The sequence below is a fragment of the Pantherophis guttatus genome, chromosome 14, assembly GCF_059756535.1.
Source record: "Pantherophis guttatus breed Tessera chromosome 14, ASM5975653v1, whole genome shotgun sequence".
NCBI lineage: Eukaryota > Metazoa > Chordata > Lepidosauria > Squamata > Colubridae > Pantherophis > Pantherophis guttatus.
In genome coordinates this window covers 12,750,800-12,770,630 of record NC_142076.1, presented here as the reverse complement: position 1 = coordinate 12,770,630, position 19,831 = coordinate 12,750,800, and the positions used below count along the sequence as shown (strand labels likewise).

The 19,831-nt window shown below is 42.0% G+C and overlaps 1 protein-coding gene across 5 annotated transcripts; it reads right to left on the bottom strand.

The window, feature by feature from the left end:
• Positions 1–1,427: 1,427 nt before the first annotated feature.
• Positions 1,428–19,381, bottom strand: C14H8orf33 (chromosome 14 C8orf33 homolog). 5 transcript variants are annotated; one of them, XM_087878378.1, is made up of 10 exons: positions 19,255–19,381; positions 17,572–17,677; positions 17,018–17,082; positions 16,301–16,391; positions 15,194–15,331; positions 11,983–12,507; positions 9,698–9,868; positions 8,280–8,363; positions 3,036–3,182; positions 1,428–1,989 (listed from the first exon to the last, which is right to left on the bottom strand). In XM_087878378.1, the coding sequence occupies exons 3-10, from the start codon at positions 17,024–17,026 to the stop codon at positions 1,781–1,783; spliced, it is 1,374 nt and encodes a 457-aa protein (XP_087734504.1). In that variant the 5' UTR covers positions 17,027–17,082; positions 17,572–17,677; positions 19,255–19,381; the 3' UTR covers positions 1,428–1,780. The 5 variants fall into 5 exon arrangements, with proteins under 5 accessions (XP_087734504.1, XP_087734506.1, XP_087734505.1 ...); XM_087878380.1 differs by having other exon boundaries at positions 19,171–19,273; XM_087878379.1 differs by having other exon boundaries at positions 19,151–19,268.
• Between the last annotated feature and the right edge of the window lie 450 nt (positions 19,382–19,831).

Sequence of the window (19,831 nt, the reverse complement as noted above, 5' to 3'; positions counted from 1 at the left end):
CATTGTAAGCCGCCCTGAGTCTCCGGAGAAGGGCGGCATATAAATCAAATTAAAAAAAAAAACGTTAGATCAGCTGCACTTTTGAGCATCAATGTACAGGAATGAGTGGAGAAGATCCAATTGTCTCTTTGGCAGGAGAACCTATTTCTCTGCATAGAAAAGGGGTCTGCAACCCGTGGCTCTGGAGCCACGTGTGGCTCTTTCATCCCTCTGCTGCGGCTCCGTCGCTCAAAATATGCGTCACAACCGCCAATGTGCGACATCCGCCGGCACGCAATTTATGAAGGCTTTTGACTCATCTTTTTTTGGGGGGGGGGGGGAGTTCAAAATGTTTTTGTTGCAAGCAGAAATAAAAATTTGTTCTCTCTATAGCAGTTCATTCATTTCATAAATGCAACACACTGTAATTTTTTTTATACATAGCATAAAGGTTAAATATATATATATGCAATGTTATATTCATTTTAGATGTCAAAAGGGTTTTGTGGCTTCCAGTGTTTTATTTTCTGTGGGTTGTTAGTTGCGAAGTCGTGTCCGACCCATCGCGACCCCATGGACAACTTTCCTCCAGGCCTTCCTGTCCTCTACCATCCCCTGGAGTCCATTTAAGCTCACGCCAACTGCTTCAGTGACTCCATCCAGCCACCTCGTTCTCTGCCGTCCCCTTCTACTTTTGCCCTCCATCGTTCCCAGCATTAGGCTCTTCTCCAGGGAGTCCTTCCTTCTCATTAGGTGGTCAAAGCATTTGAGTTTCCTCTTCAGGATCTGGCCTTCTAAAGAGCAGTCAGGGTTGATCTCCTCTAGGACTGACTGGTTTGATCGTCTTGCAATCCAAGGGACTCACAGGAGTCTTCTCCAGCACCAGAGTTCAAAGGCCTCCATTCTTTGGTGCTCAGCCTTCCTTATGGTCCAACTTTCACAGCCATACATTGCAGCTGGGAAAACCATCGCCTTGACTAGACGCACTTTTGTTGGCAAAGTGATGTCTGCTTTTTAGAATGCTGTCTTTTTAGATTTGCTCCCCAGGAGCAAATGTCTTTTAATTTCTTGACTGTAGTCCCCATCTGTGGTGATCTTGGAGCCCAGGAAAATAAAATCTGTCACTTCCTCCATTTCTTCCCCATCTATTTCTGTGGGAAGACAGGTCCAAATCGCTCTTTGAGTGTTTAAGGTTGCCGACCCCTGGCATAGAAAGTTGGCAGATCAAGGTATTTCCCTAAAGGCAGAGAGATCAAACTTGGTTACGGCTTGTGGTCAGCTGACAATCACCTTCGGGCATACGTTTGGGCTTTTCTCTAAAGAATTTGAAGAATTTAAAGAACAGAGTATCCAATAAGCCATGATAATTTTCACACATGCATGCCTCTCATCGGATTTTCCATCTCTTTGCAGGGTGTGTGTGAAGAGAAAGCAGGTTTGCTACTATCTTGTTCACTTATCTACTTATTTATTAAATTTATTTGCCGCCCATCTCACAGTCAGGCGACTCTCCTTAGCTCTCAATCACTTGTCCCATTTAGGAAAGCATTTGCATAGAAAAAAATGCATCAAATCAGGTATTTCCCCCCCTGCAGCTTGAATTTAGCACTGAATTCATAAACCCAGGATTGTAACCCCGTTATTTTGTTAGTCTTTCTTTATCAACTTAGAATTTTCCAATTGTGCAATTATCCCCCTTTTCAGAGGCCATGCTTGCCATTCGGGGTCCCACCCTCTCATTACTGCTTTTCTCCTGCCCCCCCCCAAAGGAGCTCAGTATCCTGGGGCCCAAAACGATTGCTTAGAAAAAGTTAAAGCAGAATTCCTCTTGCGATGGTCTGAATTTAAAAGAGGAAGGGTCTCTTGATCCGAGACAAGCTGGTGGTTGACAGCAAGAAGGTTCTTGAAGGTTCTTGCAGGTTCTGGTTCCTTCTGCAGACTTTCTGAATACCTGGCTTCTCTTCTTCTGAGCCTCTTCGTTCACCTCTGTGATGTGAGCTGCTTTTGAAGCTTAAGTGGGGTGGAAGGATAGAGATGAAAGATCAATGCAAACAAATTGAAAGTCTGACATTCGCGACGCTCTGCCTACCTTTTTTATTTTCCCCGAATTGCCTTGCTAGCTCAAATAGTTGGAACCTGTAAACTGAGGAAAAGCTGGAAAACATTTTTTTTTTCCCAAGAGGCAACTGGACTTTCTGGCTTTTCTTTGAAGACGTTTTGCTTCCCATCCGAGAAGCTTCTTCAGCTGCTAGCTAGACTAGGCTAGAAAGTGGGAGACGGTGAGTTCTAGTCCTACTTTAGCCATGAAAAGCCAGCTGGGTGACTTTCAGCCAATCACCAGGAGACGGTGAGTTCTAGTCCCGCCTTAGCCATGAAAGCAGGTTGGATGACTTTGGGCCAATCACCAGGAGACAGTGAGTTCTAGTCCCGCCTTAGCCATGAAAGCCAGCTGGGTGACTTTTAGCCAATCACCAGGAGACGGTGAATTCTAGTCCCGCCTTAGCCATGAAAGCAGGTTGGATGACTTTGGGCCAATCACCAGGAGACGGTGAGTTCTAGTCCCGCCTTAGCCATGAAAGCCAGCTGGGTGACTTTTAGCCAATCACCAGGAGACGGTGAGTTCTAGTCCCGCCTTAGCCATGAAAGCCAGCTGGGTGACTTTTAGCCAATCACCAGGAGACAGTGAGTTCTAGTTCCGCCTTAGCCATGAAAGCCAGTGGAGTGACTTTGAGCCAATCACCAGGAGATGGTGAGTTCTAGTCCCACCCTAGGCATCAAACCCAGCTGGATGACCTTGGGCCAGTCCCTCTCTCTCTCATCCCAACCCACCTCACAGGGTTGTTGTGGGGCAAATAGGAGGAGGATAGTGTGTTGGATGTGTTCGCGGCCTTGAGTTATTTAAAAATAATAATAAAGTGGGATACAAATAAACAAACAAATAAGTTATATTCCAATGCTGTTTCCAACTTCCAATCTGCTCCCTACCTATAAAATAATAAATCTGGGATTTAAAAAAAACAATGTAATAAATAAATAAAAATCCCCCTTCTCCTTACCTGCTTGCAAGAGCTTCAGCTGCTTCTGCCTTTCCTCTGCCATTTTTGCTCGGTAGTCGCCGAACATCAGACGCATCACTTGACGTTTCTTCGCCAACACTGCTTTTTTGCTGCGCAACGTCTTGATGGCGCGGAGAGCTTCCTCCGCTGGAAAGAATAGAATAGAATACAGAATAACAGAGTTGGAAGGGACCTTGGAGGTCTTCTAGTCCAACCCCCTGCTTAGGCAGGAAACCCTACACCACTTCAGACAAATTGTTATCCAATCTCTTCTTAAAAACTTCCAGGGATGGAGCACCCACAACTTCTGGAAGCAAGCTGTTCCACTGGTTAATTGTTCTATAGCAGTGTTTCTCAACCTTGGAAGCTTGAAGATGGGTGGACTTCAACTCCCAGAATCCCCCAGCCAGCAGCGCTGAAGTCCACCCATCTTCAAGCTTCCAAGGTTGAGAAACACTGTTCTATAAGAACAGTCCTAACAGTGCCAAATCTCCCCTCCCCACCCCTTAGTAGGAAGAGAGAAATAAATCTTAACAGAATAACAGCGTTGGAAGGGATCTTGGAGGTCATCTAGTCCACCCCACCCAAGCAGGAGACCCTACACCATTTCTGACAAATGGCCGTCCAGTCTCTTCTTGAAAGCCTCCAGTGATGAAGCTCCCACAACTTCTGATGGCAACTTCTGTTCCATTGGTTGATTGCTCTCACTGTCAGGAAATTTCTCCTTATTTCCAGGTTGAATCTCTCCTTGTTCAGTTTCCATCCATTATTCCTTGTCCGGCCTTCAGGTGCTTTGGAGAATAGCTTGACTACCTCCTCTCTGTGGCCGCCCCTCAAATATTGGAAGACTGCTATCATGTCTCCCCTGGTCCTTCTCTTCCCTAGACTAGCCACGCCCAGTTCCTGCAACTGTTCATCGTATGTTTTAGCCTCCAGTCCCCGAATCATCCTGGTTGCTCTTCTCTGCACTTTTTCTAGCCTCTCAACATTTTTTTTATAGTGTAGTGACCCTACACCATTTCTGACAGATAGCAGTCCAATCTCTTCTTGAAAGCTTCCAGGGATGAAGCTTCCACAACTTCTGAAGGCAACTTCTGTTCCACTGGTTGATTGTTTTCACTGTCAGGAAATTTCTCCTTATTTCCAGGTTGAATCTCTCCTTGTTCAGTTTCCATCCATCGCTTCTTGTCTGGCCTTCAGATGCTTTGGAGAATAGCTTGACCCCCTTCCTCCTCTCTGTGGCAGCCCCTCAAATATTGGAAGACTGCTATCATGTCCACCCAGCTAAAATTGCTTTAACCCTTCACCCCAAAGGAGTGATCATTTGCCATTCCTCAAAGGGGATTCAAGGGTCAAGGACATGGATGATCTCAGTAGGACGTGAAGCAAAAATATGTCTTCAGATGTCATGCAGTGACTGTCAATTCATTGAGCGACCATGTGATTCGCTTAAGAGCTGTTGTGATTCGCTTCACAACCACGGGAAAAAAGGTGGTAAAATCAGGTGGGACTCAACTTAACCACTGCCTTTCTTAGCCATGGAAATTCCGGTCGCAATTGTGGCTGTTAAGTCGAAGACTGCCTGAATATAGAGCCTTGGTGGTGCAGCGGACTAAGTGCTGTTATGTAGCACTTAGCTGCCAGCTACCTGCAATTAGCGCTAGTTCAAATCTCACCAGGCTCAAGGTTGATTCAGCCTTCCATTCTTCCGAGGTAGGTAAATGAAGGACCCAGACTGTTGGGGGCAATAAGCTGACTTTGTAGAAACACCACTTATGGGGGGGCCAAAAGCCCTAATGAGCAGGTATATACAAAAAGAATGAAGGCTATTGCTATAAGTGCATTTTAAGTGCATGCCCTGAGTCTTTGGAGAAGGGCGGCATATAAATTGAACTAATAAATAAATACTAAATAAATAAATAAATATGCATTTAGGGTGATGAAACATTAAATAATACGACACACGCTTTTAAAACCCGCTTAAATGGATAAATGCAGCAGATCTATTTTTCTCCCCAAGATAAAATTCAGAAGGGAATAAGTTTGGTTAAGTTTTTCATTGGTCAGTGTCTGCTTCTGGAGTTGTCATTGTGGTATCTCAATGTCATGGTATTATTGGAATACACCCTGCATTTTTAAGTCTTCTTGACAGGATGTTGACAATCTTGGAAGGAACATCCTCAAAGTAATAAATGAACCAGGACTGTTCCATTGTGCAATCAAGGTCAGGGAAAGGATGAGCGTAAGCAATTGGGGAAAAACCACAATCCATAAACAGGAAAAGACTGCAGGAACAAGAGGTGCCTAGATAACAGAATAATAGAGTTGGAAGGGACCTTGGAGGTCTTCTAGTCCAACCCCCTGCTCAAGCAAGAAACTCTATAACATTTCAGACAAATGGCTGCCCAATCTCTTCTTAAAAGTCTCCAGTGTTGGAGCTCCACAACTTCTGGAGGCAAGTCGTTCCACTGATTAATGGTTCTTACTGTCAGTAAATATATTTATTGTTCTTTTCCTTCTGATTGGAACTCCCAGACACTCGAAGAAGATTAGGAACCTGTGACCCTCCATACACTGTTAAAACTGGTGATGTCTGAGTAAAATCACATATATAGTTTCGTATCCTCCACCAGCGTGGTATCAACTCGCAAAGCATCCCTGGCCTGCTCCATTCCAGATATATCTTTCTCAAGGCTGTCTCCCAGGGTTACCAACAGCGGCTGGAAGGGAGTGGTCTCTACAACCCGCAAAATTGCTCCGTTGGCGAATGTGATTGATGACACACCCTGGGGGGACGGGGGGGGCGGAAACAGGGTCCTGATTAGGGCCGTAAATTACGTGGGGTCAGAGTTGGCTTCATTTGGGTACCTGCTGACATGGAGCTCCTAATAAACAACTGGATTTCTTTTGAAGCTTGGTTCGAGACTCATGATTTAGTTAGGGCATCCGTTGGAACCCTGACACATGGCCAGTGTTTCAGGCTGATGGAACTTGGAGGACTCAGGGACCTTATCCTTACTGAAGATGGGGCTCCACCACCTTTAAAGCGCTCCATGGCATTGGACCTGGGTACCTTCGAGACCGTCTTCTTCCCCCAGTAGCCTCCCACCGGCCAGTCTGCTCCCACAGAGAGGGTCTCCTCAGGGTGCCATCGGCCAAATTATGTCGGCTGGCGACACCCAGGGGGAGGGCCTTTTCTGTGGGAGCCCCTGCCCTTTGGAATGAATTGCCCCCAGAAATGCGTAAGATCTCCGACCTCCGTATATTTCGCTGTGCCCTCAAAACCTTCTTGTTCCGCCAGGCCGGGCTATCAATGTAAAGATCTTAATTGGTTTTAAATGTGGGATTTTAAATTTGGGGTTTTATCATTGAGCCAATTATTTAATAATTTTAATTATTTTTAAATTTTGTTTGTCTTTGTGCTTTTAATTAGGCTGTACACCGCCTTGAGTCCTTCAGGAGAAGGGTGGTATAGAAATAAAATAATAATAATAATAATAATAATAATAATAATAATAATAATAATAATAATAATAATTATTATTATTATTATTATTATTATTATTATATGATATCCACAAAATTCTGGCTTTTTCTTCTCCTCATTTCCAAAGTATCAGGAGTGGAGAAGGTGTGACTTGGACAACCCAATCAAGAAAAAGGAATGGTCAGGGTAAAAATGAAAAGAAATTGAAAGGAAAATATATATTATTAGAATATTGATGTTGCTCGGATACCAAAGAGGGAATATATTTCACAACAAGGAAGAAAGAAAGAAGAGAGGAATAGAGGGTATGAAGAGGAGAGGGAGAGAGAGGACTGGAAGAAAGGGGAAAGGAGGGAAAGAAAGGGCAGGGGAGAGGAGTAGAAGAGAAGGAGAGAATAGGGGGAAAGAGGGGAGGAGCGGGGGAAAGGAAGGGGAAGTAGGAAAGAGGGAGGAGGAGGAAGGAAGTAGAAGAGGAGAGGAGGGAGGGAAGGGAAAGGAAGAAGGTTTGTTGTGAAACGAGGGAAAAGAAAGGGTAGATGAGCAACCCCGAATGCAATTAAAATGTCTTATTTGAATGATTTCTTTAAGAAAATATGTACATGTATGATTAATTATGTATAAGAGAATGTACATTTACATTATTTGTATAAGAAATAAAAAATTATTTATTTATTTATTTTATTTTTGAATTTGTATACCGCCCTTCTCCCTAAGGACTCAGGGCGGTGTACAGCCACATAAAAACATAGAGTACAAATATTAAAATACCATTAAAAGATATATATATAAATTTGGCCCCATAATTAAAAACAGTAACAAACCAATTAAAACATTTAAAAAGGGTTAGGCCAGCCCGGCTTGCTGGAAAAAGAAAGTTTTAAGGGCACGGCGGAAGGCACCGAGGTTGCCTTAATTAAAAAATTGTTCCAAAAAAGAGAAAGAAAGAAAAAGGAATGGTTCCCATCAGGTCAGATTTGGCTCTTGGTGGCTAATGCTGTTTTCTTTCTGGCATCAGTATGGAGGTGACTGGCCATTGCTGTGATATAATAGGTAGGGTTTTTTCCCTTTCTTTCTCCACATTCTTTCAGTCTAACGTGGAGGTTTTCCATCCAAATACAGATCAGCCCTAACACTGCTGATTTTTTTTTTTGGAGATAATTCAAGGTTGGCTGACTGCTGCCATCTGCTGATTCCTACAAGCTTCTTAGTTACGAAGAATCATAAACTTTTGATAATTGCAGCCTTAAAATCATGGAAGACTTGTTTGTTCTCTCGGGCCTCGGGATGGGATCCCTTCTTGGGTGTGGTCCTTGTTATTTCTGGGTCCATCTGCATAGATTTATCGGATCCCATCTTGTTTTGGCTTCTATTGGATTTTTTTTTTTTTAGGGTAATACATTGTGACCTGCCCAAAAGTTAGTTGGAGTTTTTTTTTCTTTTTTTAAAATTTGATTTATATGCCGCCCTTTTCCGGAGACTCAGGGCGACTTACAATGCGTTAAGCAATAGCCTTCATACTTTTGTATATTTACATAAAGTCAGCTTATTGCCCCCACAAACTGGGTCCTCAATTTACCTACCTTTGAAAGGATGGAAGGCTGAGTCAACCTTGAGCCTGGGGAGTAATGCAGGCAGCTGAATGTTAATAACAGGCTATTAGTCTGCTGCGCCACCAGGCTCTTGGGAGTTGGAGAAGAGGCGCTGAAGTTGAATGAAATAAATAAGCAAACGATTTGATTTCAAGCAAGCTCACTCACTCTGTTTTGGGGAGGATTTTTGAGTCTTCAAGCCGAGTTCCAGCTGTTCCACACACCAGTCTACCTCCCTCTTCAATTGATCATCTGGCTGTTACATTCAGGGGGAGGGAAAACGAGAATTAGTTGAGCAGGACACTGCAAGCTAACTACTTCTAGCACCTTGTTTCTCTAAGTCAGGGGTCAGCAATCTGCGGCTCTGGAGCCGCATGTGGCTCTTTCACCCCTCTGCTGTGGCTCCCTGTCACTCAAAATATGTGTCACAACTGCCAATGTGCGATACCCGCCAGCACGCGATTTATTGAGCTTTTCAATCCCCGGTAGGCCAACCATGGATAAATCCAAAAAAAGAAAATTTTCAGAAGAAAACAGAACATTTATTTCAACTACATATGCTAATTGTGGCTGCTCAAGAAATAGTCAGGCATGGGAAGGGTTTTCTGGCTCCCAGTGTTTTCTTTTCTGTGGGAAACGGCTCCAAATGGCTCTTTGAGTGTTTAAGGTTGCAGACCCCTGCCCTAAATTATCTCACAAAAGTTCTCTAATAGTAGTTCTCAACCTTAGCAAAGTTAAGATGTTTGGACTTCAACTCCCAGAATTCCCCCAGCTAGACTCCTTCTTTAGTAGCTACATTTCCGTTTAAGCAGCGAGAAGTACTGATCTGGTTCAGTCATCATACTAAAACCATCATTTTTAAAACTGCATTATATTGTGTCAACCTACCTCTGGGTTCAACCTTCAAGAACCTTTGGGGGGGGGTGTATTATTTTCGGGGAGATCTTATTTTAGCGCATGCGCTCAAAAGCCTGATTGGGCTTATTATCCAGGGAGGTCTTATTTTCGGGGAAACAGGGTAGTATATATGTTATTCTGTTTTTTTTTAACTTTTGTTTTAGGGTAAGTGGAATGCCAGAACAATTACACTCTATTCAATATATTCCTATATAAACAATAGATAGATAGATAGATAGATAGATAGATAGATAGATAGATAGATAGATAGATAGATAGATAGACAGATAGATAGATAGATATAGATATATAGATATAAAATTCATACATTTGGCAACTGACTTGTATTTATGACGGTTGCAGTATCCCGGGGTCATGTGATCATCTTTTGCCACCTTCTGATAAGCAATGGGGAAGCCAGATTCACTTAACAACCGGGTTACTAACTTATCAACCGCAGCGATTCACTTAACGGTGGCAAGAAAGGTCGTAAAATGGGGCAAAACTCACTTAACAAATGTTACACTTAACAGAAATGCTGGACTCAATTGTGGTCGTATGTTGAGGACTATCTGTACTGATAAATTACTGTAGAGACTTAATATGACTGCTTCTTGCATCATTGATTACTACACTATCAGTCCTTAACTCAGTCCTTGTCTTATCCCACATTTCAATCAGATCTTTACATGCCTGTAACATCTCAGCTTGTTCAGATGTTCCTTGACCACCAAGCTTGTTGTCTCCGCGTCCTTTGTCAACCTGTGCTACTTTTGACGGTGGGGATTTCTTTTTCTTTTTTCTCTTAGATGGTCCACCAGCTGCCACCACCAATTTCTCTTCTGCAACCTCTGTTGAAGCTGTGTGCCAAAGATTTTTAAAAAAACTTTAATCATTTGCTATGTTTAATCGATAACATTAGATTTATGTTACTTTGTATCTCTTTCACCTACCTGAAAATTGTTTACCAAGGGAAAGAAGTATTTTTTATTCTGTAAAATCACTGTTGTATATTTAATGCGTTACAGGTAGTCCGCGTTCAAGTGCCCACTCGCTCAACAATTTACGATGGTGCAGAACTAAGGGGATTTAGTTCCCCTTAGACTGAGTGGCCACTCAGAGCCTGAGTGGTGTAGGAGGCTAATGCCTCCTACTAAGGCAGCATTTAACATCCAGCTGCCTGCAATTACTGCGAGTTCAATTCTCACCAGGCTCAAGGTCGACTCAGCCTTCCATCCTTTCTAAGGTGGGTAAAATGAGGACCCGGTTGTGGGGGCAATAAGCTGACTTTGTATAAAATATACAAAAAGTATGAAGACTATTGCTTAACGCATTGTAAGCCGCCCTGAGTCTCCGGAGAAGGGCAGCATATAAAAATAAATAAAAAATAAAAAATAAAATAAAATAAAATTTAGCAATAGCACTAGCACTTAGATTTATATACCGCTTCACAGTGCTTTCCAGCCCTCTCTAAGCGGTTTAGAGAGTCAGCCTATTGCCCCCGGCAATCTGGGTCCTCATTTTACCAACCTCGGAAGGATGGAAGGCTGAGCTAGTTTTGTGGCCACTCAAGAAACAGTCAGGCATGAGAAGGGTTTTGTGGCTCCTGGTGTTTCTTTTCTGTGGGAAACGGTTCCAAATGGCTCTTTGAGTGTTTAAGGTTAGACCCCTGCCATAGTTAAACGAAGACTATCTACAGTAAACTCTATAGTACAGAGATAAAAGCCAGCTCTACTAATAAATGAGTTACTACAGGTAGTCCTTGATTTACAACAGTTCGCTTAGTGACCGTTCGAAGTTACAATGGCACTGAAAAAAGTGACATGACCATTTTTCACACTTATGACCGTTGCAGCTTCCCCATGGTTATGTGATTTACATTCGGCTGTCTCAAAGGTGCTTTTTCAAGAGGCAACTGAACTTTCTGGTTTTTGTTTCTCTTCTCATCCAAGGAGCTTCTTCAGTTCTGATTGACTTCAGCTCAGAGCTGAAGAAGCTTCTTGGATGAGAAGGTCGAAATATCTTCAAAGAAAAACCCAGAAACTCCAGCTGCTTCTTGAAAAAAGCACCTTTGGGACAATCCATGACCTTGGATGACGGAGAATCTCCATAGACATTTAGATGTTTGACAACTGGTTCATATTTATGACAGACGCAGTGCCCCGGAGTCATGTGATCTCTTTTTTGCGACCTTCTGACAAGCCAGTGGGGAAACCAGATTCACTTAGCAACCGTCTGACTAATTTAACAACTGAAGGGATCCACTTAAGAACCGTGGCAAGAAAAGTCGTAAAATGGGTTAAAGCTCACTTAACAAATTTCTTGCTCGGCAACGTAAATGTTGGGCTCAATCACGGTCGTAAATCGAGGACTACCTGTCTTGGAATTAGTCGCCAACATGTATAAGATCGATAGGCATATATTTCTTTCAGTGGTGGAATTCAATTTTTTTTTTACTACTGGTTCTGTGGGCGTGGCTTGGTGGGCATGTCAGGGGAAGGATACTGCAAAAACCCCATTCCCTCCCCACTCCTGGGGGAAGAATAGTGCAAAATCCCCATTCCCTCCCCACTCCTGGGAAAAGGATACTGCAAAATCCCCATTCCCTCCCCACTCCTGGGGAAAGGATATTGAAAAATCCCCATTCCCTCCCCACTCCTGGAGGAATCGATACTGCAAAATCTCCATTCCCTCCCCACTTCTGCGGCCAGCCAGAGGTGGTATTTGCCGGTTCTCTGAACTACTCAAAATTTCCGCTACCGGTTCTCCAGAACCTGTCAGAACCTGCTGGATTTCACCCGATTTCTTTCCAGGCCTTAATTAATTAATTATTATTAATTACTGCTTATTGCTTAGCACATTGTAAGCCGCCCTGAGTCTCCGGAGAAGGGCGGCATATAAATCAAATAAAAAAATAAAAAAAATAAAAATAAAAAAAATAAAAATAAAAATAAAAATTTAGCAGTTCCCGTACCTTCTTGGGTGGCTTCCAATCTTGGCACCTCTTGTACAGGATGTCCTTCACCGTGTCTACTTACACAATCCTTCCCGTCAGTTCTATCAGATTGTGAAGAGGCTGATCTCTCTGTGGTCACCATAGCTTTTTTGGATGAGTTGCCTCTCTCTGGAGCTGCTTCTGTTGAAGCTCCAGAGCCAGGATCTATGGCATCACCTGAAGGCGAGGAAGCATCTGGGATGGTGAAATTGAAAGCAAAGCCAGACTGCTGTGTTCCAGTGGAGAAGTCCAGCATCCTAGAGAGGCCATTACCAGTAGATTGTTCTCTCAAGTCACCCAACCCATTTTCTTCTGCTGCGCTTCTATCTGTTTCTTCTGTGGTTCTTTCAGGCAGGACAAAGTTAAACTGAAAGCTATTATCTGACGATGCAAGCAATGAAGTTGAAGCTGCAGAAGGACTGTCGGATGGCTGCTTCCTGTACACCACACTGCCCAAAGGCAGGCTGTTTCCTTGTTGAATTTCTACCTGCATGGGTGTCACACCTACAGGATAGAAACAGAAACATGGACGCTCCCCATTAAATTACCAAAGCACGTTCAACCCAATGCACCGAATTACACAATCTTTAAACGTGTAAAAATTAGATTTTATATGTCATATATATATAATACCTGAAACATAAACTGAACATTGTGGAATTTGGCTTGAGTTTACAGAAGTCCCCAAGCCTTGCTAGATGTATACTGTAGAGAAGAAAAGGCTGCCTTTATAAGCCTGTTAATAATGGTCTCACCTATTCCTGGTTGATGGATGAATGATACAGGTAGTCCTTACTTACGACTGATCACTTAGTGATCATTCAAAGTTATGACAGACCCAAAATAGGGGATTTACAACCTAGATTGTAAAATCCATTGACGATCTGTATACTGCAAGAGTCAAAAAGAGGGCTGTGAAAATATCTACAGACCCCTCACATCCTGGACATAAATTGTTTCAACTTCTACCCTCAAAACGACAATATAGAGCACTGCACACCAGAACAACTAGACACAAGAACAGTTTTTCCCCAAATGCCATCACTCTGCTTAACAACTAATTCCCACAACACTGTCAAATAATTTACTAAGACTGTATTACTATTATTCTTCTCTTCCTTACTACTATCTATCTCTTTCCACTTATTACTATAACCATGTTGCTTGTATCTTTCAATTTATATTGTTTTTATTTGTTTCTTAATAGGATTTGATAGCTTATTAGTAACCTTGACTATCACTAAGCGTTGTATCTTTTTATTCTTGATGAATGTATTTTATTTTCCTTATGTACACTGAGAGCATATGCACCAAAGACAAATTCCTTGTGTGTCCAATCACACTTGGCCAATAAAAATTCTATTCTATTCTATTCTATTCTATTCTATTCTATTCTATTCTATTCTATTCTATTCTATTCTATTCTATTCTTATTCTTATTCTTATTCTTATTCTTATTCTTATTCTTATTCTTATTCTATCCCTAGCTGCTAGTGTAGTGGCTGGATCTCAGAGAAGACAGGGCTGGATGTCAGTTAAGACAAGTGCAGAATGGATATTTTACCAAAAGAAAAACTGAAAAACTGAACGGAAGCAATTTCCATCCATTTTTCCCCCCAGCAGTCTCACCATTATCCCTCTTTGCTTCCTAACGTTCATTAGAGGAACAGGATTCTTCATTCGTCTTTTGCAACTGACCCCCTTTGCTTAATCTTGTCTGAGCTGGTGCATTTCCAGTTGATGAGCTTAAGATCCCTCATCTCCTGCCAGCATGGCCACAGACAGCAAAAATGAAAGCTGTAAATCACAATGTGGGGAAGGCCTCAAGTTACAGAAGGCTGCTCCCAGCTGACTCTGCAACAGCTGCTAGCGGCTTCTAAATAGCATGATAAACTGGATGATAGTGTCTCGGTATATGGGCATATGTTCATTCTATAACTTGGGATCTTGGTTAGGGGCAATGTTGCTTGGATCTAGGACAAAGGTGAGCACCTTTCAGACAGCCCCACCTTCTACCTGCAGAAAAAAACAATGGCTACCAACCTGCCTTCCATTGAGGACCTGTATACTGCACGAGTCAAAAAGAGGGCTGTGAAAATATCTACAGACCCCTCGCATTCTGGACATAAACTGTTTCAACTCCTACCCTCAAAACGACGCTAGAGAGCACTGCACACCAGAACAACTAGACACAAGGACAGTTTTTCCCCGAACGCCATCACTCTGCTAAACAAATCATTCCCTCAACACTGTCAAACTATTCACTAAGTCTGCATTACTATTACTATTAGTCTTCCCATCGTTCCTATCACCCATCTCCTCCCACGTATGACTGTAACTTGTTGCTGTATCCTTACAATTTATATTGTTTCCTAATATGACTTGATTGCTTATTTGTACCCTATGACTATCATTAAGTCTTGTACTTTATGATTATTGACAAATGTATCTTGTCTTTTTATGTACACTGAGAGCATCTGCACCAAAGACAAAGTCCTTGTGTGTCCAATCACACTTGGCCAATAAAGAATTCTATTCTATTCTATTCTATTCTATTCTATTCTATTCTATTCTATTCTATTCTATTCTATTCTATTCTATTCTATTCTATTCTATTCTATTCTATTCTATTCTATTCTATTCTATTCTATTCTATTCTATTCTATTCTATTCTATTCTACCCTACCCTACCCTACCCTACCCTACCCTATCCTATCCTCTGCAGAGATCCTGTATGAGTGAACTGTCCTCAAGCCAAAGCAACCTTCCTCTGCCCTCACAGCACACCAGGTTAAAAAGAGGGAAGGAGAGCAAAAGAAAGCAAGACTTTTTTTTTAGGGAAGGATCACTGACATGCAGAAGCCATGACAAACCTGTAGCAGGAAAGAACCAAAAGACATGGGCCCCAAGGATACAGATAAACCTCTAGGGGCCTCAACAACTCTCTAAAAAGAATGCAAATGACCAGCTGTCCTTCCATTTCCCACCATCCAGTCAGAGCTGAAGAAGCTTCTTGGATGAGAAGCAAAACCTCTTCAAAAGAAAAAGGAAGTCCAGTTGTCTCCTGAAAAACCACCTTTGGGACAACCGTGACCTGGATGACTGAGAATCTCCATACACATGGATGAAAGAATTGGGAGAAGTGGCATGAGTGAGTGACCGACACAAAAGGCAAGACCTGCCAGCTCACCAGCTTTTGCTGTTCTCTCGTTTTCTTCAGCCATTTTGAGACGGTAATCTCCAAAGACACGGTGCATCATTTGCCGCTTCTTCACAAGGGGAGCTTTACGGGAGCGCAATACTCGAAGGATGTGGTGTGTCTCATCGGCTGTTCTCGGAGACGAAGAATGTAAAAGTTACTCACAAAAGCCTGGCATTACAAGTAGTCCTTGAATCATGACCAGTCACTTAGCAACTGTTTCAAGTTACGACAGACCTCCTCAGAGTGAATTACAACTCCAGTTTTGAAGTTCCAATGGCTATCCCCCTTGTGGTCATGTACCGTATTTTTCAGAGTATAAGATGCACCTTAGTTTTTGGGGAAGAAAATAAGAAAAAAGCTGATTGGCAGGTGGATCGGCCTCCCGGAATACCCCCAATCAGCTGTTCCCAGAGGTGAATTTTAGCAACAGGTTCGTTGGTTGTGAGCTCTGTGCCTTGCTTTTTTTTTTTTTTTTTTTGCTTTTTTTTTGCCTCTGAAACTTCTAAAACTCGGTTTCAGAAAAAACTTTTTTTCTGCCTCTGAAAGCCTCCGAAACAGAGCTTCATAAAAACAGACAGAGCCTCTGAAGCTCTGTTTCTGAGGCTTTTTTTCTGAAGTTCTGTTTGGAGGCTTTTTTTCTGAAGCTTCGTTTCTGATGCTTTTTTCAACCTCTGAAACCTCTCTTTGAGAGGCTGGGCGGGGCTACATTCGGAGTATAAGATGCACCCAGATATTCACCCTCTTTTTTGAGGGAAAAAGGTGTGTCTTATACTCCGAAAAATACGGTAATTGCATTTTGGACATTTGGCAACCAATCCGCATTTACGGCCATTTGCAGTGTCCCATTGTCGTGGGACCATAATTTACAGTTTTTTGCCAGAAAATGGCATTAATTTCCTGTGCCTGTGCTCTACAGCAGGGTTTCCCAACCTCAGCAATTTATGTGTGGACTTCGAATTCCAGAATTCCCAAGTCAACATACTGGGTAGAGAATTCTGGGTGTTGAAGTCACGTATCTTAGAAATGCTGAGGTTGAGAAACACTGCACGGTTTCAAATGGATCCATTAGAAGAGGTTTTATTATTTACAACCTACCTTGTTTTGGAGTTGGGTTAAGACGCAAAAGGCCAGTCTCCAGTTGAGTGATGCACCATTCCAGTTCATCCTGAAATGTTGGTTTGGGAGCCTGGATCAATGGGAAATGTACAATGGGTTAAGGGCTGGTGTTTTTAAAAAGGTGGTTTGCACATGCCTGTGTGCAAAATCTAAATAACCTTAAAATCCCAGTAGTGTTGGTTGTGGCAAAATTGCTGTGCTTGCTAATATTCCCTGCCCTATATAGTAATTAAAACTGCAGGAGTCTTAAATGTTTAGACCAGGGGTCAGCAACCTGCGGCTCTGGAGCCGCATGCGGCTCTTTCACCCCTCTGCTGCGGCTCCGTCGCTCAAAATATGCGTCACAACTGCCAATGTGTGACACCCGCTGGCACAGGATTTTTTGAGCTTTTCAATCCCCGGTAAGCCAACCATGGATAAATCCAAAGAAAAGTTTCAGAGGGAAAAAGAATGTTTAATTCAATTACATATGCTAGTTTTGCAGCCGCTCAAGAAATAGTCAGGCATGGAAAGGGTTTTGTGGCTCCTTTTTGTGTTTTCTTTTCTGTGGGAAATGGGTCCAAATGGCTCTTTGAGTGTTTAACGTTGCTAACTGGTTTAGACGGTTAGCTATTTCTGAGCCTTTTATAATGCTTTAATCTTAAGCAAATCAAAGCAGTTTACCGCATCTGTTGCCATAAGGAATACACATCTTACCTCTTCCATTAAGAAAGTTTGCAATTGTTCATATAAAATCTCCAGGTATTTTCTCTCCCGTTCACCTAGTAATACAAGGTGACACAAAAACATTACCATGATATCTAGGGTATCTTTTTTTCAAAGGCCCAACTATGTTTGCTACATAACTGATAAGCATTTGTAGGAGGGACATTTTCTATATTTGTGTGGATATCTTTACAAAGTTCTCTTCTTTGCAGATTTTTTTCTATTCCATTTTTCCTTTTGGTTAGTAATAACATTGCAGTATGTTATTATGACCAAAATATTAAACTCTCAAGTTTTCCGATCAAGAATTATTTAAAATTTGTTTTCTCATAAAACCAGCCCACTTCATTGGTATACAAGATCTGAACTATATATATTTTATATTTTTAAGTGTATTGCAAATTGCCCAGTGTCATTGAAGTCAAGCGGCATCAAACCAAACCAAATTATAAACAAAGAAATGACAGGACAGTCTAGACTCTAGAATGTTTCTGCCAAGAACATCAAATCAGTGAAATAGCAGAAAACAAGCAGTAGGAATCTACCTGGTTCCAGATACTTTATTTAGAACAGAGGTCTTCAAACTTGGCAGCTTTCAGACTTGTGGACTTCAACTCCCAGAATTCTCTAGCCAGCTATTCTTTCAGGTCACTAAAAATGCAAACAGAAAGTGTTCCACTTTAAAATTAATCAGTGTTTGCAAACAGAATTCCTAACCACCACCGTCCTCCCTATAACAACAACAACAACAATAATAATAATAAAAACTGATTATGGATGAAACATGTAACAGTGATACCCATTATCATCGGGGCACTTGGTACCATGTCCAAGAATTTTATAAGATACATCAACAAATTGCAGCTTCCTGCAATAACACCAGAGGAACTGCAAAAAACTGCGCTACTTGGAACATCTTAAGAAGGTACTTGGTTGATACCTAGGACACTGGCCGCAACCCGTATCAATCATTAGCACCAATCAATGGTATTTGTGATACATTTTTGAATGTCCAGTTGACTGAGTTTCATATTTAATGAATAAAGTAAATAATAATAATAATAATAATAATAATAATAATAATAATAATAATAATAATAATAATAAGAAGAAGAAGAAGAAGAAGAAGAAGAAGAAGAAGAAGAAGAAGAAGAAGAAGAAGAAGAAGAAGAAGAAGGAAGAAGAAGAAGAAAAAGAAGAAGGAAGAAGAAGAAGAAGAAGAAGAAGAAGAAGAAGAAGAGGAGGAGGAGGAGGAGGAGGAGGAGGAAGAGGAAGAAGAAGAAGAAGAAGAAGAAGAAGAAGAAGAAGAAGAAGAAGGAAGAAGAAGAAGAAAAAGAAGAAGAAGAAGAAGAAGAAGAGGAGGAGGAGGAGGAGGAGGAGGAAGAGGAAGAGGAAGAGGAAGAGGAAGAGGAAGAGGAAGAGGAAGAGGAAGAGGAAGAAGAAGAAGAAGAAGAAGAAGAAGAAGAAGAAGAAGAAGAAGAAGAAGAAGAAGAAGAAGAAGAAGAAGAAGAAGAAGAAGAAGAAGAAGAAGAAGAAGAAGAAGGAGAAGAGTGACCTGGCCATCGAAACTACATGGCTATGTAACAGTGATACCCATTGTCATCGGAGCACTTGGTACCATGTCCAAGAATTTTACAAAACACATAAAGAAATTGCAGCTTCCTGCAATAACACCAGTGGAACTGCAAAAAACTGCGCTACTTGGAACATCCTACATCTTAAGAAGGTACTTGGTTAATATCTAGGATGCTGGCAGCAACCCGTATCAACCATTAGCACCAGTCCATGGTATTTGTGATGCATTTTTGAATGTTTAGTTGACTGAGTTTCATATTTAATGAATAAAATTAATAATAATAATAATAATGATAATGATAATAAAAATAGGAGTTAGTAGGAAGTCAAGACTGACCGTGGGAGGACCGAGAACTAAAACATTAGTGGCTTGCTATTATAAACCTAATCTCAAATCATGCATCTGTTGCCCTAAAACGGAGAACCTGCCGGGCTCTTAATAATCTGCATTTATTGGAAGCTGAAATTAAAAGCACGCAAAGGCTTCCCGACTCCAGATCTCATGCCCGACCAGGCCGCGCTCCGTTCCCCCTCTCCCCTTAAATTTACAGAGATTCCTCCACCCTCACTCCAATCCGGATCAATCCACTCCGAAAGACACGGGAGACACAGTTCCTTAAAACTTAATGCAAGTTACTCCATTGAGATCTCACCGCAAGACACGAGCAAGGCGGGCCCGGTCCGTCGCTGGACTGCTTCCCCGGTCGCTCCGGAGCTCGGAAAATTCCGTTCCGCCCGGAAGTCGTTCCTCCCTCTGATTGGCTGGGAGGTCAGCTGTTTTTCTCCCACCCAAAAGAACGGGATCTGTCTGTAAAGCAGACTTGCAAGATTGTCCCAAAGGTGCATTTTCAGGAGGCAACTGGATTTTCTTGTTTTTTTTTTCTTTTGAAGACGTTTCACTTCTCATCCAAGAAGTTGCTTCAGCTCTGACAGGATAGTGAGGATATCCTGTCCAGAGCTGAAGAAGCATCAGAACTGAAGCAGCTTCTTGGATGAGAAGCAAAACATCTTCAGAAGAAAAAGCGAGTCTTCAAAATATAAAAAACAAAGTCCAGTTGGCTCCTGAAAAACACCTTGGGGACAAGCATGACTTGGATGACTGAGAATCTCTTGCAATTGGACTTCAGGGGGGTTTGGACTACAATTCCTGTTCTTCTCGACAGCCTGGGAATGTTTTGCTTAAGCTTGTCCAAGTCTCTTCCAAATTATCTGGAGGCAAGCACTTAAAGA

Coding starts and splice junctions, on each gene's coding strand:
- C14H8orf33 (XM_087878378.1), bottom strand. Junction 9,869..11,982: donor ATTGGAAGCCACCCAAGAAG/GTACGGGAACTG, acceptor TTTGGCACACAG/CTTCAACAGAGGTTGCAGAA. Junction 1,990..3,035: donor GCTGAAGCTCTTGCAAGCAG/GTAAGGAGAAGG, acceptor ACCCCACTTAAG/CTTCAAAAGCAGCTCACATC.